General features: G+C 42.6%; 1 protein-coding gene across 1 annotated transcript in view; it reads right to left on the bottom strand.

The window, feature by feature from the left end:
- LOC139448524 (rho guanine nucleotide exchange factor 7-like) overlaps positions 1 to 16,000 on the bottom strand; it is an 85,005-nt gene extending 69,005 nt beyond the window's left edge. Inside the window, exon 1 of the mRNA XM_071230079.1 lies at positions 14,979 to 16,000. Coding sequence (XP_071086180.1) covers positions 14,979 to 15,317 — 339 coding nt within the window. The 5' untranslated portion in view covers positions 15,318 to 16,000. The remainder of the gene's footprint in view (positions 1 to 14,978) is intronic.
- Between the last annotated feature and the right edge of the window lie 595 nt (positions 16,001 to 16,595).

Below are 16,595 nucleotides of genomic sequence, written 5' to 3' on the forward strand. Positions count from 1 at the left end.
CCATGGCAGCAACATGGCACTGCCCCTTGGAGGTCTGTGTTTACAGCTTGTTTATAACTGTTCCTATACCCTCCAAGTAGATTAAGACTGTGTGTACACTCTCACGGTTGGTTTGGTTGGTTTGTTGTTTAACGTCGCACTCAGCAATATTTCAGCTATATGACGGTGGTCTGTAAATAACTGAGTCTGGACCAGGCAATCCTGTGATTGACATCATGAGCATCGATTCACACAATTGGGATCGATGACATGCATCAACCAAGTCAGCGAGCCTGACCACCCGTTAGTCACCTTTTACGCCGAGCATTGGTTGCTGAAGACCTATTCTAGTCGGTAGTTAAGTTTCAGTGGTTAGTGTTGGTAGTTAGTGTCGGTGGTTATTCTTGGTAGTTAGTGTTGGTAGTTAGTGTTGGTGGTTAGTGTGGTAGTTAGTGTCGGTAGTTAGTGTTGGTGGTTAGTGTTGGTAGTTAGTGTTGGTAGTTAGTGTTGGTAGTTAGTATTGGTAGTTAGTGTCGGTAGTTAGCGTCTGTAGTTAGTGTTGGTAGTTAATGTCGGTGGTTCTTGTCGGTAGTTAGTGTTGGTAGTTAGTGTCGGTAGTTAGTGGTGGTAGTTAGTGTTGGTAGTTAGTGTCGGTGGTTAGTGTTGGTAGTTAGTGTTGGTAGTTAGTGTCGGTGGTTAGTGTTGGTAGTTAGTGTTGGTGGTTAGTGTTGGTAGTTAGTGTTGGTAGTTAGTGTCTGAGATTAGTGTTGGTAGTTAGTGTTGGTAGTTAGTGTTGGTGGTAAGTGTTAGTGGTTAGTGTCGGTGGTTAGTGTCGGTGGTAAGTGTTGGTAGTTAGTGTCGGTAGTTAGTGTTGGTAGTTAGTGTTGGTAGTTAGTGTCGGTGGTTAGTGTTGGTAGTTAGTGTTGGTAGTTAGTGTCGGTGGTTAGTGTCGGTGGTAAGTGTTGGTAGTTAGTGTTGGTGGTTAGTGTTGGTAGTTAGTGTTGGTAGTTAGTGTCTGAGATTAGTGTTGGTAGTTAGTGTTGGTAGTTAGTGTTGGTGGTAAGTGTTAGTGGTTAGTGTCGGTGGTTAGTGTCGGTGGTAAGTGTCAGTAGTTAGTGTCTGTGGTTAGTGTTGGTAGTTAGTGTTGGTAGTTAGTGTCGGTGGTTAGTGTTGGTAGTTAGTGTTGGTGGTTAGTGTTGGTAGTTAGTGTTGGTAGTTAGTGTCTGAGATTAGTGTTGGTAGTTAGTGTTGGTAGTTAGTGTCGGTGGTTAGTGTCAGTGGTAAGTGTTGGTAGTTAGTGTCGGTAGTTAGTGTTGGTAGTTAGTGTTGGTAGTTAGTGTCGGTGGTTAGTGTTGGTAGTTAGTGTTGGTGGTTAGTGTTGGTAGTTAGTGTTGGTAGTTAGTGTCGGTGGTTAGTGTTGGTAGTTAGTGTTGGTAGTTAGTGTTGGTAGTTAGTGTTGGTGGTAAGTGTTAGTGGTTAGTGTCGGTGGTTAGTGTCGGTGGTAAGTGTTGGTAGTTAGTGTCGGTAGTTAGTGTTGGTAGACAGTGTCTGTGAATGGCTGGTGTCTGCTGAGTGATAGTAAGGCAGCAGGGCTGACCTCCTGCAGTGATGAGTGGCAGATCTGTGCCAGCATGGACCAGGTGCTTCTGTGTAGTGTTTAACATAACACTTGTCAGGAATGGCCTCCTGTTGCTATATTTGTATCTAATGTCACATGTTTTTCTTCTTTTGCTTAGTCATATGTTTTGGGTCTGGACTAACTTCCTGGAAAATGAATATCTAGGTTTGCGAGTGAGTGAGTGAGTGAGTGAGTGAGTGAGTGAGTGAGTGAGTGAGTGAGTGAGTGAGTGGATTAGTGATGAGTGGATGAGTGAGTGAGTGAGTGAGTGAGTGAGTGAGAAGATGAGAGAGTGAGTAGACGTGTAAGTGAGCGAGTGAGGTGTGGTTGCATGGGGTTTAACGTTGCGTCTTATATAACGTTGTGCATGCCTGTGCGCGCGCGTGCCAGACAGGGTAACAACAAGTTCCATATTATAATGCCTGTTGGTATGACCATACACGTCCATGGTATGACACAGCTGGAGATCAAACCTTGGACCTTCCTCTTTCTAGGTGGACGCTCCACCACGAGACCGCCTCCGTGAGTGAGTGAGTGAGTGAGTGAGTGAGTGAGTGAGTGAGTGAGTGAGTGAGTGAGTGAGGTTTTTCAGATCTATATCAGCAACATGCCTGGTACACCATTAGGACTTACTTATTGCAAAGAAAGTCCTGAGTATAATATATTAGACAAATACTCTCAAGGTTCATAGTACAGATATAACCCATGTCACATTAAATATAAGTGGCTTGAACTTAAGAGGTAGGCATGATGGAAGATGAGAATTCTGCTGCTGCTGCTGCTGATGATGATGATGATGATGATGATGAGGATGATGATGATGATGATGATGATGAAGGCAGTGGATGACCTCCTGACACCAACAATATCAATTTACACACACCCCAAGCCAAGATACATCAAAATACCCCTCTGAATCTATACAAATTTAAACTGACCACAAAACCTTCGAAAACAAACTATCTGTCAAACCGACACTAATTCTATTTACTCCCATCAGGAACACAACAGACATCAGAGACTTTGTACAGAGGGGTCTGACAACTGTTGAGAATGATCCTGACTAGACGTCCATTACCCACACTGATGGGGCTCCAGGTCTGATTTAATGACCACAAGCCAGCACGGATCTCCTGTAGGGAGAGTGCCCTCACATCAGCTGGACCTATTGGCTGGCTCCTGTTACCAAACAATGGTCTCCTCCACGCATCCCCATGGCCAGATGTGTACCAGGCAGTACAGGAGTATCCAGGAGATGTGTTTAACGTGTTCAGCTATAAATATTACACCCTCTTTACTCATGTGTGCGCTTGAGTTCGTGGTGAGTGTTGGGCAGACTTCACATGAAACTCCAAAGAACAACCCATCCATACGTCAGGGATGCAACTTCACTAGACTAACACGTAGTCATGAAAACATTTCTTTGAAATAATCATAATTTGTTTTCTTTGAAAGAACCTTTCCCTCTGCTGTTTTCTGTTGTGGAATCAAGCAAACTAGACTTGGATAGTTTGAATCTGATGTAGACTTGCCTTGGCTTTTAGTAAAAAATTGCCTAAAAATATAAATTCCTCAGTCATGGCGCAGGACTACAAATTCACCTGAACATTTACTAGTTCCAATAAGGGAAATATATGTGGACACGCCGTAAAACTGAAATTCTACTAGCCCTTGGATACCTGTGATGTTTGGGAATATGGGAGCCTGAGCAAAAGAGTGAGTGAGAATGGTTTTACGCCGCGTTAAGCAATATTCCGGCAATATCACGGCAGGGACACCAGAAATGGGCTTTACACATTGTACCCATGTCGGGAATCGAACCCGGGTTTTCGGAGTGACGTGTGAACGCTTGAACCACTAGGCGTCCCGACCGCCCCCTGAGCAGAAGAGAAATAACCCCTGTGGACTAGGGGTAGAATGTGTCCCCAGCACCCCATTGCTAGTCATCAGCGATATCTATATTCGGAAGCTGTGGGGATACCTGTTTATAACTGGTCCCTAATTAAGCAACTTATCCTGCTAGTGAAGAGGCGACTTATGGATCGGGTGGTCAATTGGTTGATGGCGCATAAAAAACCCCGGCATCAATCGTTGTTCACAATATCAATCACTGGACTGTCTGGTCAATCTTTTACAGAGAGAGAGAGAGAGAGAGAGAGAGAGAGAGAGAAAGAGGGAAAGAGAGAGAGAGAGAGAGAGAGAGGGAAAGACAGAGAGAGAGAGAGAGAGGGAGAGAGAGAGAGGGAGAGAGAGAGGGAGAGAGAGAGAGAGAGAGAGAAAGAGGGGAAAGAGAGAGAGAGGGGAGAGAGAGGGAGAGAGAGGGAAAGAGAGAGAGAGAGAGAGAGAGAAAGGGAAAGAGAGAGAGAGGGAGAGAGAGGGAGAGAGAGGGAAAGAGAGAGAGAGAAAGAGGGAAAGAGAGAAAGAGGGAGAGAGAGGGAGAGAGAGGGAAAGAGAGAGAGAGAAAGAGGGGGAGAGAGAGAGAGAGAGAGGGGGAAAGAGAGAGAGGGAGAGAGAGAGGGAGAGAGAGAAAGAGAGAAAGAGGGAGAGAGAGAGAGAGAGAGAGAGAGAGAGAGAGAGAGAGAGAGAGAGAAGAGCAGTTGAAGAGGACGACTTAACAAAAAAATGTTAAATAAGTTAAATAAGTTTCCCGAATGTTCACTCACTGTTGAGGCATAATATGACCATGACCAAAAGTCGTCATCAACTCATAGACCCATGGTTTGTGTCACAAATTCCTTGAATGTCACATACAGGGAATAAATAACACAACTAGTCTGACTTAATCATTAATGAGATTACCCTTTAGTAGATTGTTACTGAAGTGTTATCATCACAGAACAGTGTTAAATAACAGCAATTATGCATACAACAGTCTGTCAGGAATAATCGCTGCACGCAGACATCAGTCTAGCAAGTGTCTCACATGTAAAGGGTATAGACTGGCATCTAGTCTCTGAACCGAACACATTTTACAGAAAAAAACAGTTGTTGAATTATAGTTATAAAATTCAATAAAAAGGAGCCCAGAGACTTTCTTCATTTTCTGATCACATTTTGTCTGCCCAGAGTGGCAAGGGGAGAAGAAGGTTGGTTGGTTGGTTGGTTGGTTGGTTGTTGGTTTGTTGTTTAACGCCGCACTCAGCAATATTCCAGCTATATGACGGTGGTCTGTAAATAATCGAGTCTGGACCAGACAATCCAGTGATTAATATCATGAGCATCGATCCATGCAATTGGGATTGATGACATGCATCAAACCAAGTCAGCGAGCCTGACCACCCGATCCCGTTAGTTGCCTTTTACGACAAGCATAGTCATCTTTTACGGCAAGCATGGGTTGCTGAAAACCTATTCTACCCCGGAATCTTCATGGGCGGGGAGAAGAAGGAGCAGGTCCTGGCTCAGTGTGGGTCTTGGGGAGTGGTGGAGGAGGTCTCCAATGTAATCACATGTTGTGAATATATTTAAAAGGAGCCAATCATTTTTCTTCAACACATTTTTGTCAGGGCATCCATCAGGTTCACAAATTCTTTTATCATTTCATAAAACCTGGGGAAAATTATTATTTTTTAAATATTTTCTGGAACAAATTATTTTTTTAAAAACAATAATCCTAGTTATTACTCCTAATACATTAAAATATCACCGGAGATATTCCCCAAGGGCCCCAGCAAGCTAGCGATGGTACTGGTAACATCAGGTTTAGAGGCAGATTTTCCATTTGACTTGGGTATAAGAAACTTATGAAACTTCACATTCAGATTTGAAGAGCTATTTTGGGAAAAACCAGAATCAGACAGGTTGGCATCGCTGTCGCTTCCTGAAACTAAATTACATTTCTGCCAACCAAGATAAACATGAGCAGCCACACCAAGTACTTCATAGGAGGGAAATCCAGATAAGGAGTAGGTCTCCCCTCCAAATGGACTGTGTATGGATCTGTGGGTTTAAGGCTGCACTCCGCAATGTTCCAGCTATATGTCACTGCCCCTGCAAATACTCACATCTGGACCAGACAACCCTCAAACAAGTTTTGGGGGCATGGGTGGCCCAGTAGTCTAAGGTGCCTCGATTCACTGTGCAGTGTTGCATCCCTTGGGCATGCCAGAAACCTATGATTGTGGGTTCGAATCCCGGTTCGCCCCGATTATGTTTCTAGGTTTGTCAGCACCATACCCGTGCTCGTGGGTTTCACCGAAGTGGTAAGTGTCTGAGGCCTGCATCACTTCGGGCTTTCCTCCCACATTAAGCGGACTAAACCCAACTCACTCACTCGCTCACTCACTGAAAACAAGTTTTGTTTGTTTGTTGGTCTGTTTGACACCGCACTCAGCAATATTCCAGAAATATGACGGCGGTCTGTTTATAATCAAGTCTGGACCAGACAATTAATTCAGTCATATTGGGATACGATAACATGCATCAAACAAGTCAGCAAACCTGACCACCAGATCCCGGTAGTACCCTCTTCACAACACGCATAGGTTACTGAAGACCAATTCTAACCAGGAACTTTATAGGGTACAAGGATGGATTGCTGAAGATCAATTCTAACCAGGAACTTTATAGGGTACAAGGATGGATTGCTGAAGACCAATTCTAACCAGGATCTTCATAGGGGACAAGGATGGATTACTGAAGACCAATTCTAACCAGGAACTTTATAGGGTACAAGGATGGATTGCTGAAGATCAATTCTAACCAGGAACTTTATAGGGTACAAGGATGGATTGCTGAAGACCAATTCTAACCAGGATCTTCATAGGGGACAAGGATGGATTACTGAAGACCAATTCTAACCAGGAACTTTATAGGGTACAAGGATGGATTGCTGAAGACCAGTTCTAACCAGGATGTTCATAGGGGACAAGGATGGATTGCTGAAGACCTGTTCTAACCCGGATCTTCATAAGGGACAAGGATGGATTGCTGAAGACCTGTTCTAACCAGGATGTTCATAGGGGACAAGGTTGGATTGCTGAAGACCAGTTCTAACCAGGATCTTCATAGGGGTCAAGGATGGATTACTGAAGACCAGTTCTAACCAGGATGTTCATAGGGGTCAAGGATGGATTACTGAAGACCAGTTCTAACCAGGATGTTCATAGGGGACAAGGATGGATTATTGAAGACCAGTTCTAACCAGGATCTTCATAGGGGACAAGGATGGATTGCTGAAGACCAGTTCTAACCCGGATCTGAACGGGTCCAGAAACAAGTAGCTGCTTCAAGTCCTCAAGTGGGAATTCAAGGTTAGAATAGGTTCTCAGCAACTTTTGCCGGTTGAAAGAGCTGACTTAATGGATTGGGGTGGTAGTGAGTGAGTGAGTTTGGTTTAACGCCACTTTTAACAGTATTCCAGTTATATCACGGCATGTCAGCTTAATGTGGGAGGAAAGCCCGAAGTGATGCAGGTCTCAGACATTTACCACTTCAATGAAACCCACAAGCACAGTGCTTACAAACCTAGAAACATAATTGGGGCGAACCGGGATTCGAACCCACAATCATAGGATTCTGGCATGCCCAAGGGACGTAACTCTGCACAGCAAATCGCGGCACCTTAGACGACTGGGCCACCCGTGCCCTGGATCGGGGTGGTAAAGGCTCATGACATTGATGACACACAATACCAATCACTTTGGTCCAGAGTTATTTACAGCCCATCGTCATATAGCTGGAATACTGCTGAGCTAAACACTCCCCCTTATAAGCATACCATAGTTGATCTTAGAGCTAAGATGATCCTAACTCCCATACTTTAACATAGTCTTAGCACTAAGATGGCTTTGTGCCAGTATACTGAGGGCAAACATATTACAACACTAAAACCGTGACTACCAAATTTTCAAATTATTATTTCATTATCTGATTACATCTAGCATGAAGAAATTTGCCCCCATTTTCCACCACTTCATCCGCATCTGACTGCCTGTGCATGTGCTGCAGCAGTGCGGATGCACGCAGGTTATCTGCAGTTGCAACTGCTGAAGCTTGTAGACACACAATGACAGGGAGGGCGCCTCGGTCATCACGAGTGTTCCAGGCTGCACCAACATCCCCCATAAGATACATGTCGGAAGGATGACTAATGGGATGCTTGAATCTGGCTCCAATCTTCAAGTCTCAGACTCTATTCACACTGATGCTTCATTCATCCAACTGTAATTGAGTCTACTGCAACCCATCTTCCCCAGGTAAGAGAGTTAACTGACTGTAAAAGTCCAGTTTCCACCCTTGCTGAACTGGACTGTTATTATGGAGTTACATTTTGGCTGGACTGACGAGTCTGTGCACAGTCCAATCAAAATCGTGCAATGAAAATGAAATCTGGTTCGTCAACTGTCATGCAGATTTCGGTCGATTGCAGGATTTGCAAATCATGTGCACCGCCAACTCGTTGTCAACAGATATTTTCCAAATCTTTTCATGTTTTTAATCAAGGTGCTCATGTGATTTGATGCACTTCGCGATGTAAGACCCATTTTATCACAATATAGATGTTGATTATCGATCAGATCGTCTTGACTGGGCACCGCCATTTTGTTTGAAGAAAATGCAAGTGATACGAGAAGTGGAATCTGATTGGTCCATTTGAGCCGCATAGAAGGGACGTTACTCGTAATAGCCACTGGTGGCGCTACGATCAGGCCCAGGAATACCAGCCTAGTTCGGCAAGGGTGGAAACTGGACTTTTAAAGTCAGTTAACTCTCTTGCCTCGGGAAGATGTACAGTCCACTACACCCTGGGAGGATGACTGCAGCAGGGAGGGGTTGGCAAAGTGAATTTGTGGAAAAAACAATAATTTTTTCAAAGTTTAATATGAATGACTGCAGGTGGAACCCAAAGTGGTGCACTTCTAATATAATTATTGACACAACCGATGACCTGTTCCTAAAATAAAGATTCATAACATTTAAGTCTTAACAGACACACGTAGTTTAGGATTTGCACCATTGATGTACTCATCAATGTGGGAATCAAACCAGGACCGTCGCCATCATGAGCAAACTGTTTACCCCCTGTGCTAACCCATCAGCTGGCTTTTTAAGTCACTGGTCTGCCTTCACGATACATTTAGTCACCTTTAACAACCATTGTTATACTTCTATTAAGAATCTTGCAATTCCATTTCTTAATCTGCACCACGTGACGAAACAATACATTTTCATGTATACCCTGAAATCGGCAATATGATGGAGGTCTGTAAATAATCAAGTCTGGACCAGACAATCCAGTGATTGATATCACGAGCGTCGATCGACGGAATTTTGATACGATGACATTCATCAACCAAGTCATCGAGTCTGACCACCAGATCCCGTTAGTCACCTCTTATGACAAGCATAGACGCCTTTTACAACAAGCATGGGTTGCTGAAGACCTATTCTACCACGGATCTTCACGGGTCTGAAATCATGTGACTGACCTCGAATATTGACTCAATACATGATCAGTATTTACCTGTCACATGATGAATATTGACTCGTCTGCTAGAAGACAAGATGGCGTCGTCAAGAGAAATTGTTTGTATAGTTTAGTATGCAGGGCACTTACTCAAAACCAGGACCCCCACAGAGTTAATTCATATTAACCCTTGTATTTGTAATAGGTGACTTACGGACCCATGAAGATCCGGGGTAGAATAGGTCTTCAGCAACCCATGCTTGTCGTTAAAGGCGACTAACGGGATCTGGTGGTCAGGCTCGTGGATCGATGCTCATGATATCAATCACTGGATTGTCTGTTCCAGACTCGATTATTTACAGACCACCGTCATATAGCCGGAATATTGCTGAGTGCGGCATTAAACAACAATCCAACAACAAGGTGACTTAGGATATACTTGTATACTCTGAATTGCGGCATCTTCGATGACTCGTCCACCCGTGTCCACCCTTTCCATGATCTGCCCAAGCATTCATCATCAATGGCTGAAGGCACACCAACATCTGCAACCCTACTTCTCATCGATGCTTAAGTGGATTAACTTACATTGCAATGTTGATTTATTTCACAACAACCAAATGTCATTCTCAACAGATATTAACTTGAGTGACTTGACAAGTACCAGGAAACAATGAAGTGGAACTATTTGTTAAGTGGACATTAATTTCCTGCAGACTTCCTTCCTGAACATTGTTGTGTACAAGTCCCTCGTCTTGTTGTGCATCTCACAATCAGCAGAATCATGCAGGTCAATAGCCCATGCTGAATGTTGCCTTACACAGACTAACACTTCGTCTCTGAAAACATTTTTTTTATAACAAATGCATTTTTTACTTAGAACTACAAAAGAACCTTTCCTTTTCTGCTGTTTTCATAATCAAGGAAACTAGACTTGGTTTAGTTTGATCTAGACTTGCTTTTAGTATACTCAGCTTGAGTGAGTGAGTGAGTACGGTTTTACGCCGCTTTTAGCAATATTCCAGCAATATCAACGTGGGGGACACCAGAAATGGGCTTCAGACATTGTACCCATGTCGGGAATCCAACCCAGGTCTTTGGCGTGACGAGCAAACGCTTTAACCACTAGGCTACCCGACCGCCCCTCAGCTTGAGAGGCATGAAAGAATTTGTGCAGGTCTAAATGTTTACCTCTTTGGTGAAAGCAACATGCATGTGTATAGTGATGACAAATCCAGAAACATATTCAAGGCAAATCCATGATCATAGCGTCATGGTTGTTTGAGGTTCACAACCGTCTCCGTGGTCTAGTGGTAGAGCATCTGCCCCGAAAGCGGAAGGTCCGGAGTTTGATCCCCGTCCGCATCATACCAAAAGACGTTAAAAGATGGTACTTGTTGTTACCCTGTCTGCCGCTCGACATTAAGGGGTTAAAACAAGGACTGGTCGGCTCGGAGTCAGTATACTGTGTCTGAGTGGGGTATTTATGTTAAACTGTGGCATGGTATCTCAGTGAGCTAGCACTATAAATCGGCATTAGTCCGGTCTAGTACAAGCAGCCACACACACACACACGTGCATGCATGTCGCTTTATAAGTGCAATAATCTTGGACGCGACGTTAAACCCCATTTCACCTCACCTCACCTCACAACACTGCATGGGCTGTATTGGATATATTTGTTTCAGGGTCTGTATGACAGTCTGGGGCTAGGCGGAAGGGAAAATAAAATGGTTCAGGGATAGAGATACACAACTACCACACTGATGCATTCTGTTAACTGAACCTAAACCTGTGTTCTTTCCTTTAAGAATTTTTTTTTTTTTTCTTTTTTTTTTTTTTTTCATGTGTGATACCTTTTTTTTTTTTCCTTTTATAAACGTTTTTATTGTTCCCAGAGTTGTAGATTAATACAGTATTCCGTCAAAGACATATTTCGGATTGCATAGAATGGCACAATACACTCTTTAGAAAATTAAAGGGTTGGAAACAAACATTGTCCAATTTCAAACCAACACGGTTGCAACACAGTCAGACTCAAACATATCATGTATCAACAGAGAGCTATGAATCAAAAGCTGAGAATAAAGTTACTTTTGTCATCCTTTATTATAGCAATAAATCTCTCGATTGAATATATGTTTTTAAACAATTTTAAAAGTATATCTAATTTCGGTTTGGTTCCTTTAATCCTTTAAGAATTTGTTCCCAAAAGAACATTCAAATCTACTTCACATCACAAGAGATATGAGGTATTTGTATCATCTGATGCTGAGAGTGCAGTCAGCAGTGCTGTAGTGTCTATCTAATCTCCAGTGATCAAGATGATAGACCACCAAATGCCAGCATCTGTTTAGGCAAGACATGTGTTACCATCTGCCTCTATTGGCACATGGTCCCTATCACAACACTTCCACTGTCACAAGCATCCTTTGTATGTCAGACTGCTGGAACTTCAAGATGGCGCAGAGGATGTCAATTCGCAGAGGATGTCAATTCACGAAGTGATGTTTAGCTACTTTGTAAAGTTCATTGCAATCTCCATTGATAAACATTTACATGATATCCTCATAGGGTTCAGATGGGGTCAGATGGGGTCAGATGGGGTCAAGTAAGGTCACAGTCAAGGTCAGCAAGGGTCAAAATGGGTTATGAAGGGCAAGTGAGAATTTTGCAATTTCAAGGACTCAGATTCTGTGATGAACTGCAGCAAATGAATCAAAAATATTTGTTTCAGTGTTTCGACCTCACATTCAGAAGGGTTAAGCCATGATCGATGAATAAATTTAACAAAAGTTATTTTGGATAAAATGACCCTGAACAACCTGAAGTCTGGTCCAACACAACGAATAAACATTTAAAGGATGCTTTGAGAGGAAACAAAATTGCTCACAATTATTTGTTCTTGTGTCAGATTCTCGTGGACATTTCATGAAATCACGGAATCCTTCCATCAAAGTGAGGGTGATGATTCTTGGGGGGTTCCAGGTCAATACAGGATACAAAGTAACAATTTGACCTGACATAAAAAACATCCCCTTTAATTGTTCCCCAATTAAAGAGACAATTCTTTTACAAAATCATTTTGAATTTTTTTTTTTTAGAAATATCAATATTTCCATTCCGGCCACCAAATATAAAATATATGGAGAACATTGTAAACCAAATACAGTCGTGCCTCGTTTATACGGACACTTGCGTCATTTCACAATTCGTCCGTATAAACGAATTTCCGTATAACTGAAACCAGCTTCTTACTGGAAGAGTTACTTCCCTTCAATTATGCAACTCATGACAGATGAGAGAGCAAACAGATACATCCATTCAATCTTTATTCATACGCGTTTCAAAAAGTCTGTCATGGAAGTTTGAACTTTACCACATTTTGAGGTTTGAATTTTCAACAATAATGTGTCACTTGGTTAATTGACTTCTCACGAATCAAAGGATTACCACCAGCAGAAGGATTACCACCAGCGGAAGTGTATTGTCCGGATAAGTGAGACAATTTTGTGTGCATTTCAGTGATTTGTGTATGAAAATGACCGTCCGGTTCCGGAAACTGAATTTCCGTATATACGGGTAAATTTATATAGTAATTATTTCGTTTTGAATGAAAATCGTCCGGGAACCGAGGTTTCCGGATATCTGAAGTCTGTATAAGCGGGGCACGACTGTATTCAAAACAACGTCTTATTTACAAACATGTTTTTTTTCTTCAGGAAAATGTGTGTTCTGTATATCTTTCTTCCAGCAGTGCACTCAGCATATCAATCACGCCTTGTCTTACACCTCCTGCTACAAATGATATCCCATATCAGACCCAGGAATGTGAGAGCACCTCACAAAAATATTGAAGAAAGCCCCAAATGTCAGATGAACAGAAAGAGTTATTCCCCATTGTAGCTTGTGGGCTAGTACCGTATTCGACGTAATCAGCGCCCCGCTCTAATTAGCGCCCACGGCGATATTTGCTAATATATTGGCTGGTGAACAATACCTATTAGCACCCCTTCCGATTGATCAATGTACACAAGACGTATTTATTCGCATAAAATACGCATTCATGTGTTATATGCATCCTTAATTATGGGCAATTAAATTCTGGAAAAATGTATCTCTCGTATATAAACATTTCAGGCTGTCAGCATAAACCACAAAATTTATCTTTCAACTCTGTTTTTTTCCACCAACATAATATTCTAATAAGAGCCCCCTATATCTAATTTTGAGAGGGCCATGGGCGCTTATTACGTCGAGTACGGTATTTGTTGCCCAACATCCACACTGCTAAGGATGCATGTTGCGCGTGAAGAGTTTTGGCAACAACAGCCATTTGTCTACAATATCAGTTACCTTTTTACCATTATCTTTACTTGTTCTCCAAGATATCTTAAGGTACTATTTTCACCACAACTACTGTTGTCATGCTATTCTCATTCTTCACAGGCGAGTTATTGGGGAATTTTGGGTTTTTTAAGGTGGGGTGAGGTGAAATGGGGTTTAACGTGAGGCTCAAGCTTATTGCACTACACACAGTGACCTGCATGCACGTGAGATTGTCTGTTTGTTTAACACTGCACTCAGCAATATTCCAGCTACATGACGGCGGTCTGTAAATAATCGAGTCTGTACCAGACAATCCAGTGATTGATATCATGAGCATCAATCCACGCGATTGGGATCGATGACATGCATCAACTAAGTCAGCGAGCCTGACCACCCGATCCCGTTAGTCGCCTTTTATGGTAAGTAAACTTTCCTATCTATAAACAGAAGGATCAGGCCTTTCAAATGGTGTACAACATGCTATAGAAAAGATGTTTTTCAAGCAGGTAATTCCTTGATAAATGTAGACTTCATCTATCTCCCCAAAGTCTCTGGGAGCGCCTTAAGTATGTTCATACAGTTCTTGTTGTTTCACAATGCAGTTAGCAATACTCAAATTGTTTCATGGTGACCTATATAAGCAATCATGGCCAGACAAACTAGTGGTCGACATTCGGAACAACATTCCATGCCATCAGGGTAAGGTGACATCAGCATCATCGCCTGACAACCTGATCCAATTGTCACCGGCCACAACTGATGTACTAGGAACCTATCAGAGATGGAATTCAGCACTAGTAGCCTGCTAACCCGGACCAGTTTTGTTAATGTTGAAGGTATTCCAAGGTTTTGTAGAATTTCAGACATTTTTGGGTGTATTACTGTTTGGGCAGGGATGAGTCCAAATTTACTACCCGGGTAACCGACCCCCTATTACCCGACCCTACCCAGGTACCCGCTGCAGGTCTCACGAGTTGGGAATAAAATGTCTGATTGGGAATTGTTTTACCGCAGCCCTGGCAAAAACTATTTATGTACATGTATCAAACAATCAGATCATGCGTACACTGAAATTGAAGCTTTATCTTTGCTCGAACGTATACTAGTCAAAAGGAATGTGTGCATCATCAGAAAGAAATGTGAACATTAGCGACTTGAAGTAACCACTGACCTAAAGTGAGTTTTTGTCATTAAACAATATATCACGTGACTAAACATGGGTCCGGATAGTCCTCTGGGTACCCGGGTCCTTCTCAGGACAAACCTGACCTGGGTACCCGAGTTACCCGTCCCAGCCCTAATTGCTGTACCTAATCACTGCTCAGGTGTTATTGGTTAATTTCCATCCCTGCCTTTTCTAGTGAGTGAGTATGGTTTTACGCCCCTTTTAGCAATATTCCAGCAATATCATGGCGGGGGACACCAGAAATTGGCTTCACACATTGTACCCATGTACAGAATCAAACCCGGGTCTTTGGCGTGACGAACGCTTTAACCACTAGGCTACCCGACCGCCCCATTGCCTTTTCTAACTCGGAATGTGCAAAAGGGTACAATTCTATCAAAAATCAGACATAAACACCAAATATTTATTCAAATCGATTCTTTGCTGTAAAACATGAGACAAAAAATATATCGACTTACCTCATCATTGTTACTTCCCTTGAAATTGTGGACGGCCTTGACATGTTTCGGCATGCCCTCTGACATCTTGATGAACTTGGGCCTGATTGGTGGGGGTGGTGGCGGGGTGGGGTTGTGGTGGGCCACGTACTGTGGGAGCGGGATGATTGACTCTATAGGCTCATAGTCATTCTCAACGCTGTCACGACACGCTTCCTCACAATGGCTGATCTGACTTCCTGTTCCGCTGCTAGCGCTCGCATCTGCGGGGGAACCCGTGAGAGATGCGATAAAGTCATTTATTTCATTCACAATTTCAATATAGTCATCAGGGTATTCTGAGCTGTCCACCCGACTCATCTTGATCGCCAAAAAAAAATCGATCAATTTTGCAAAAAATTAGCCCTGATCATTCACTGGGGCAGAGATTCACACAAACGCACCAGTTCAACCTTTTACACTTACAAAGGTTAAACTGTCAGGAGAAGGATTTCTCATCAAGGATATATAATCCTCGCACATAAATGACACACAAGTTCCTCCTAACTTAACTAGCCAGTCATGATATACCAATCCCACGTGGAAGGCAAGATAGCACTTTTAATAGCATCCTCGAAAAACCTCTCATCCGAAACCTGTTTCCTTGGAATCACATCCCAAACGACCAAACTGTCCGGCAGTTTTGAAACTGTGTCACTGACTCACTGTATCAGCTTGGTTAACAGACTCTTCCTATATAGCTCTCTTATCAGCTTTGAACACTACTTCCTCAAAACCTCCTTACACACAAAACCTTTTTTAAAAAATCACCAAAAAACACAACTTAAACTTTCAGCTGTTTGCAAAACACAATCCTGGAAGGGACACACTGTGGTTAATTTCTCCACAAGATCCAAGTCGGAAATCCTATCCTTTGATGTCCAGTTCCTCCTTCACAGGATTAAACAGAAACTCATCCAGAGAACCCTCCCTTATCCCGACTCCATCACCACACAGTCTCATCAACCATCCACTCTGTCTCCACACTTAGCCAACACACTCACACATCCCTGCTTTCCTAGTAGATATGAGAGCTCGGCTCTGATTGGCTGGGACAACTATATGCTAGAGAGTCCCTCACATAGGTTTAATTGAAGATTCTCATCTGCAGGTGCTGACTGTCTTACAAGCTAAAAATAACAGAGACAGAGAGAGAGGGGAGAGACACCAACAGGACTAGCAGAGAACTGCAAGTGGGTCTTGAGGAACCGGATCCTAGGCAACAAACAGCCTGCTTCAAACTTACTATGGCTTTGCTGTTGAAACTGACAACAAACGGTAAGAATTATAAATTGATTTAACTGAAAGTCTTATGAATTTGATCTGATCTTGCTATGTTTTACACACAAGGTTAAAGTTATTGTACCTAGTGATTTTTGCATAATAAAAATGTTAATCAGAAAAACATCTGAAAGCTTTATAACCATTCTGACCCAAAAGTTTTTACTTTTTCCTCAAAATATGAATATTTACAGCGGTAGAAACTAACATTTTTACCCCACTAGTCCTTAAAATGATAACATATAGCAAAACCTGTAAAAATGGTGAATTTCTACTTGTCCTTATGATACCTTAACTATTGGGCAGTTTGGCAAGGAC

The sequence above is a fragment of the Haliotis cracherodii genome, unplaced genomic scaffold, assembly GCF_022045235.1.
Source record: "Haliotis cracherodii isolate W230 unplaced genomic scaffold, xgHalCrac1.p SCAF_7, whole genome shotgun sequence".
Taxonomy (NCBI): domain Eukaryota; kingdom Metazoa; phylum Mollusca; class Gastropoda; order Lepetellida; family Haliotidae; genus Haliotis; species Haliotis cracherodii.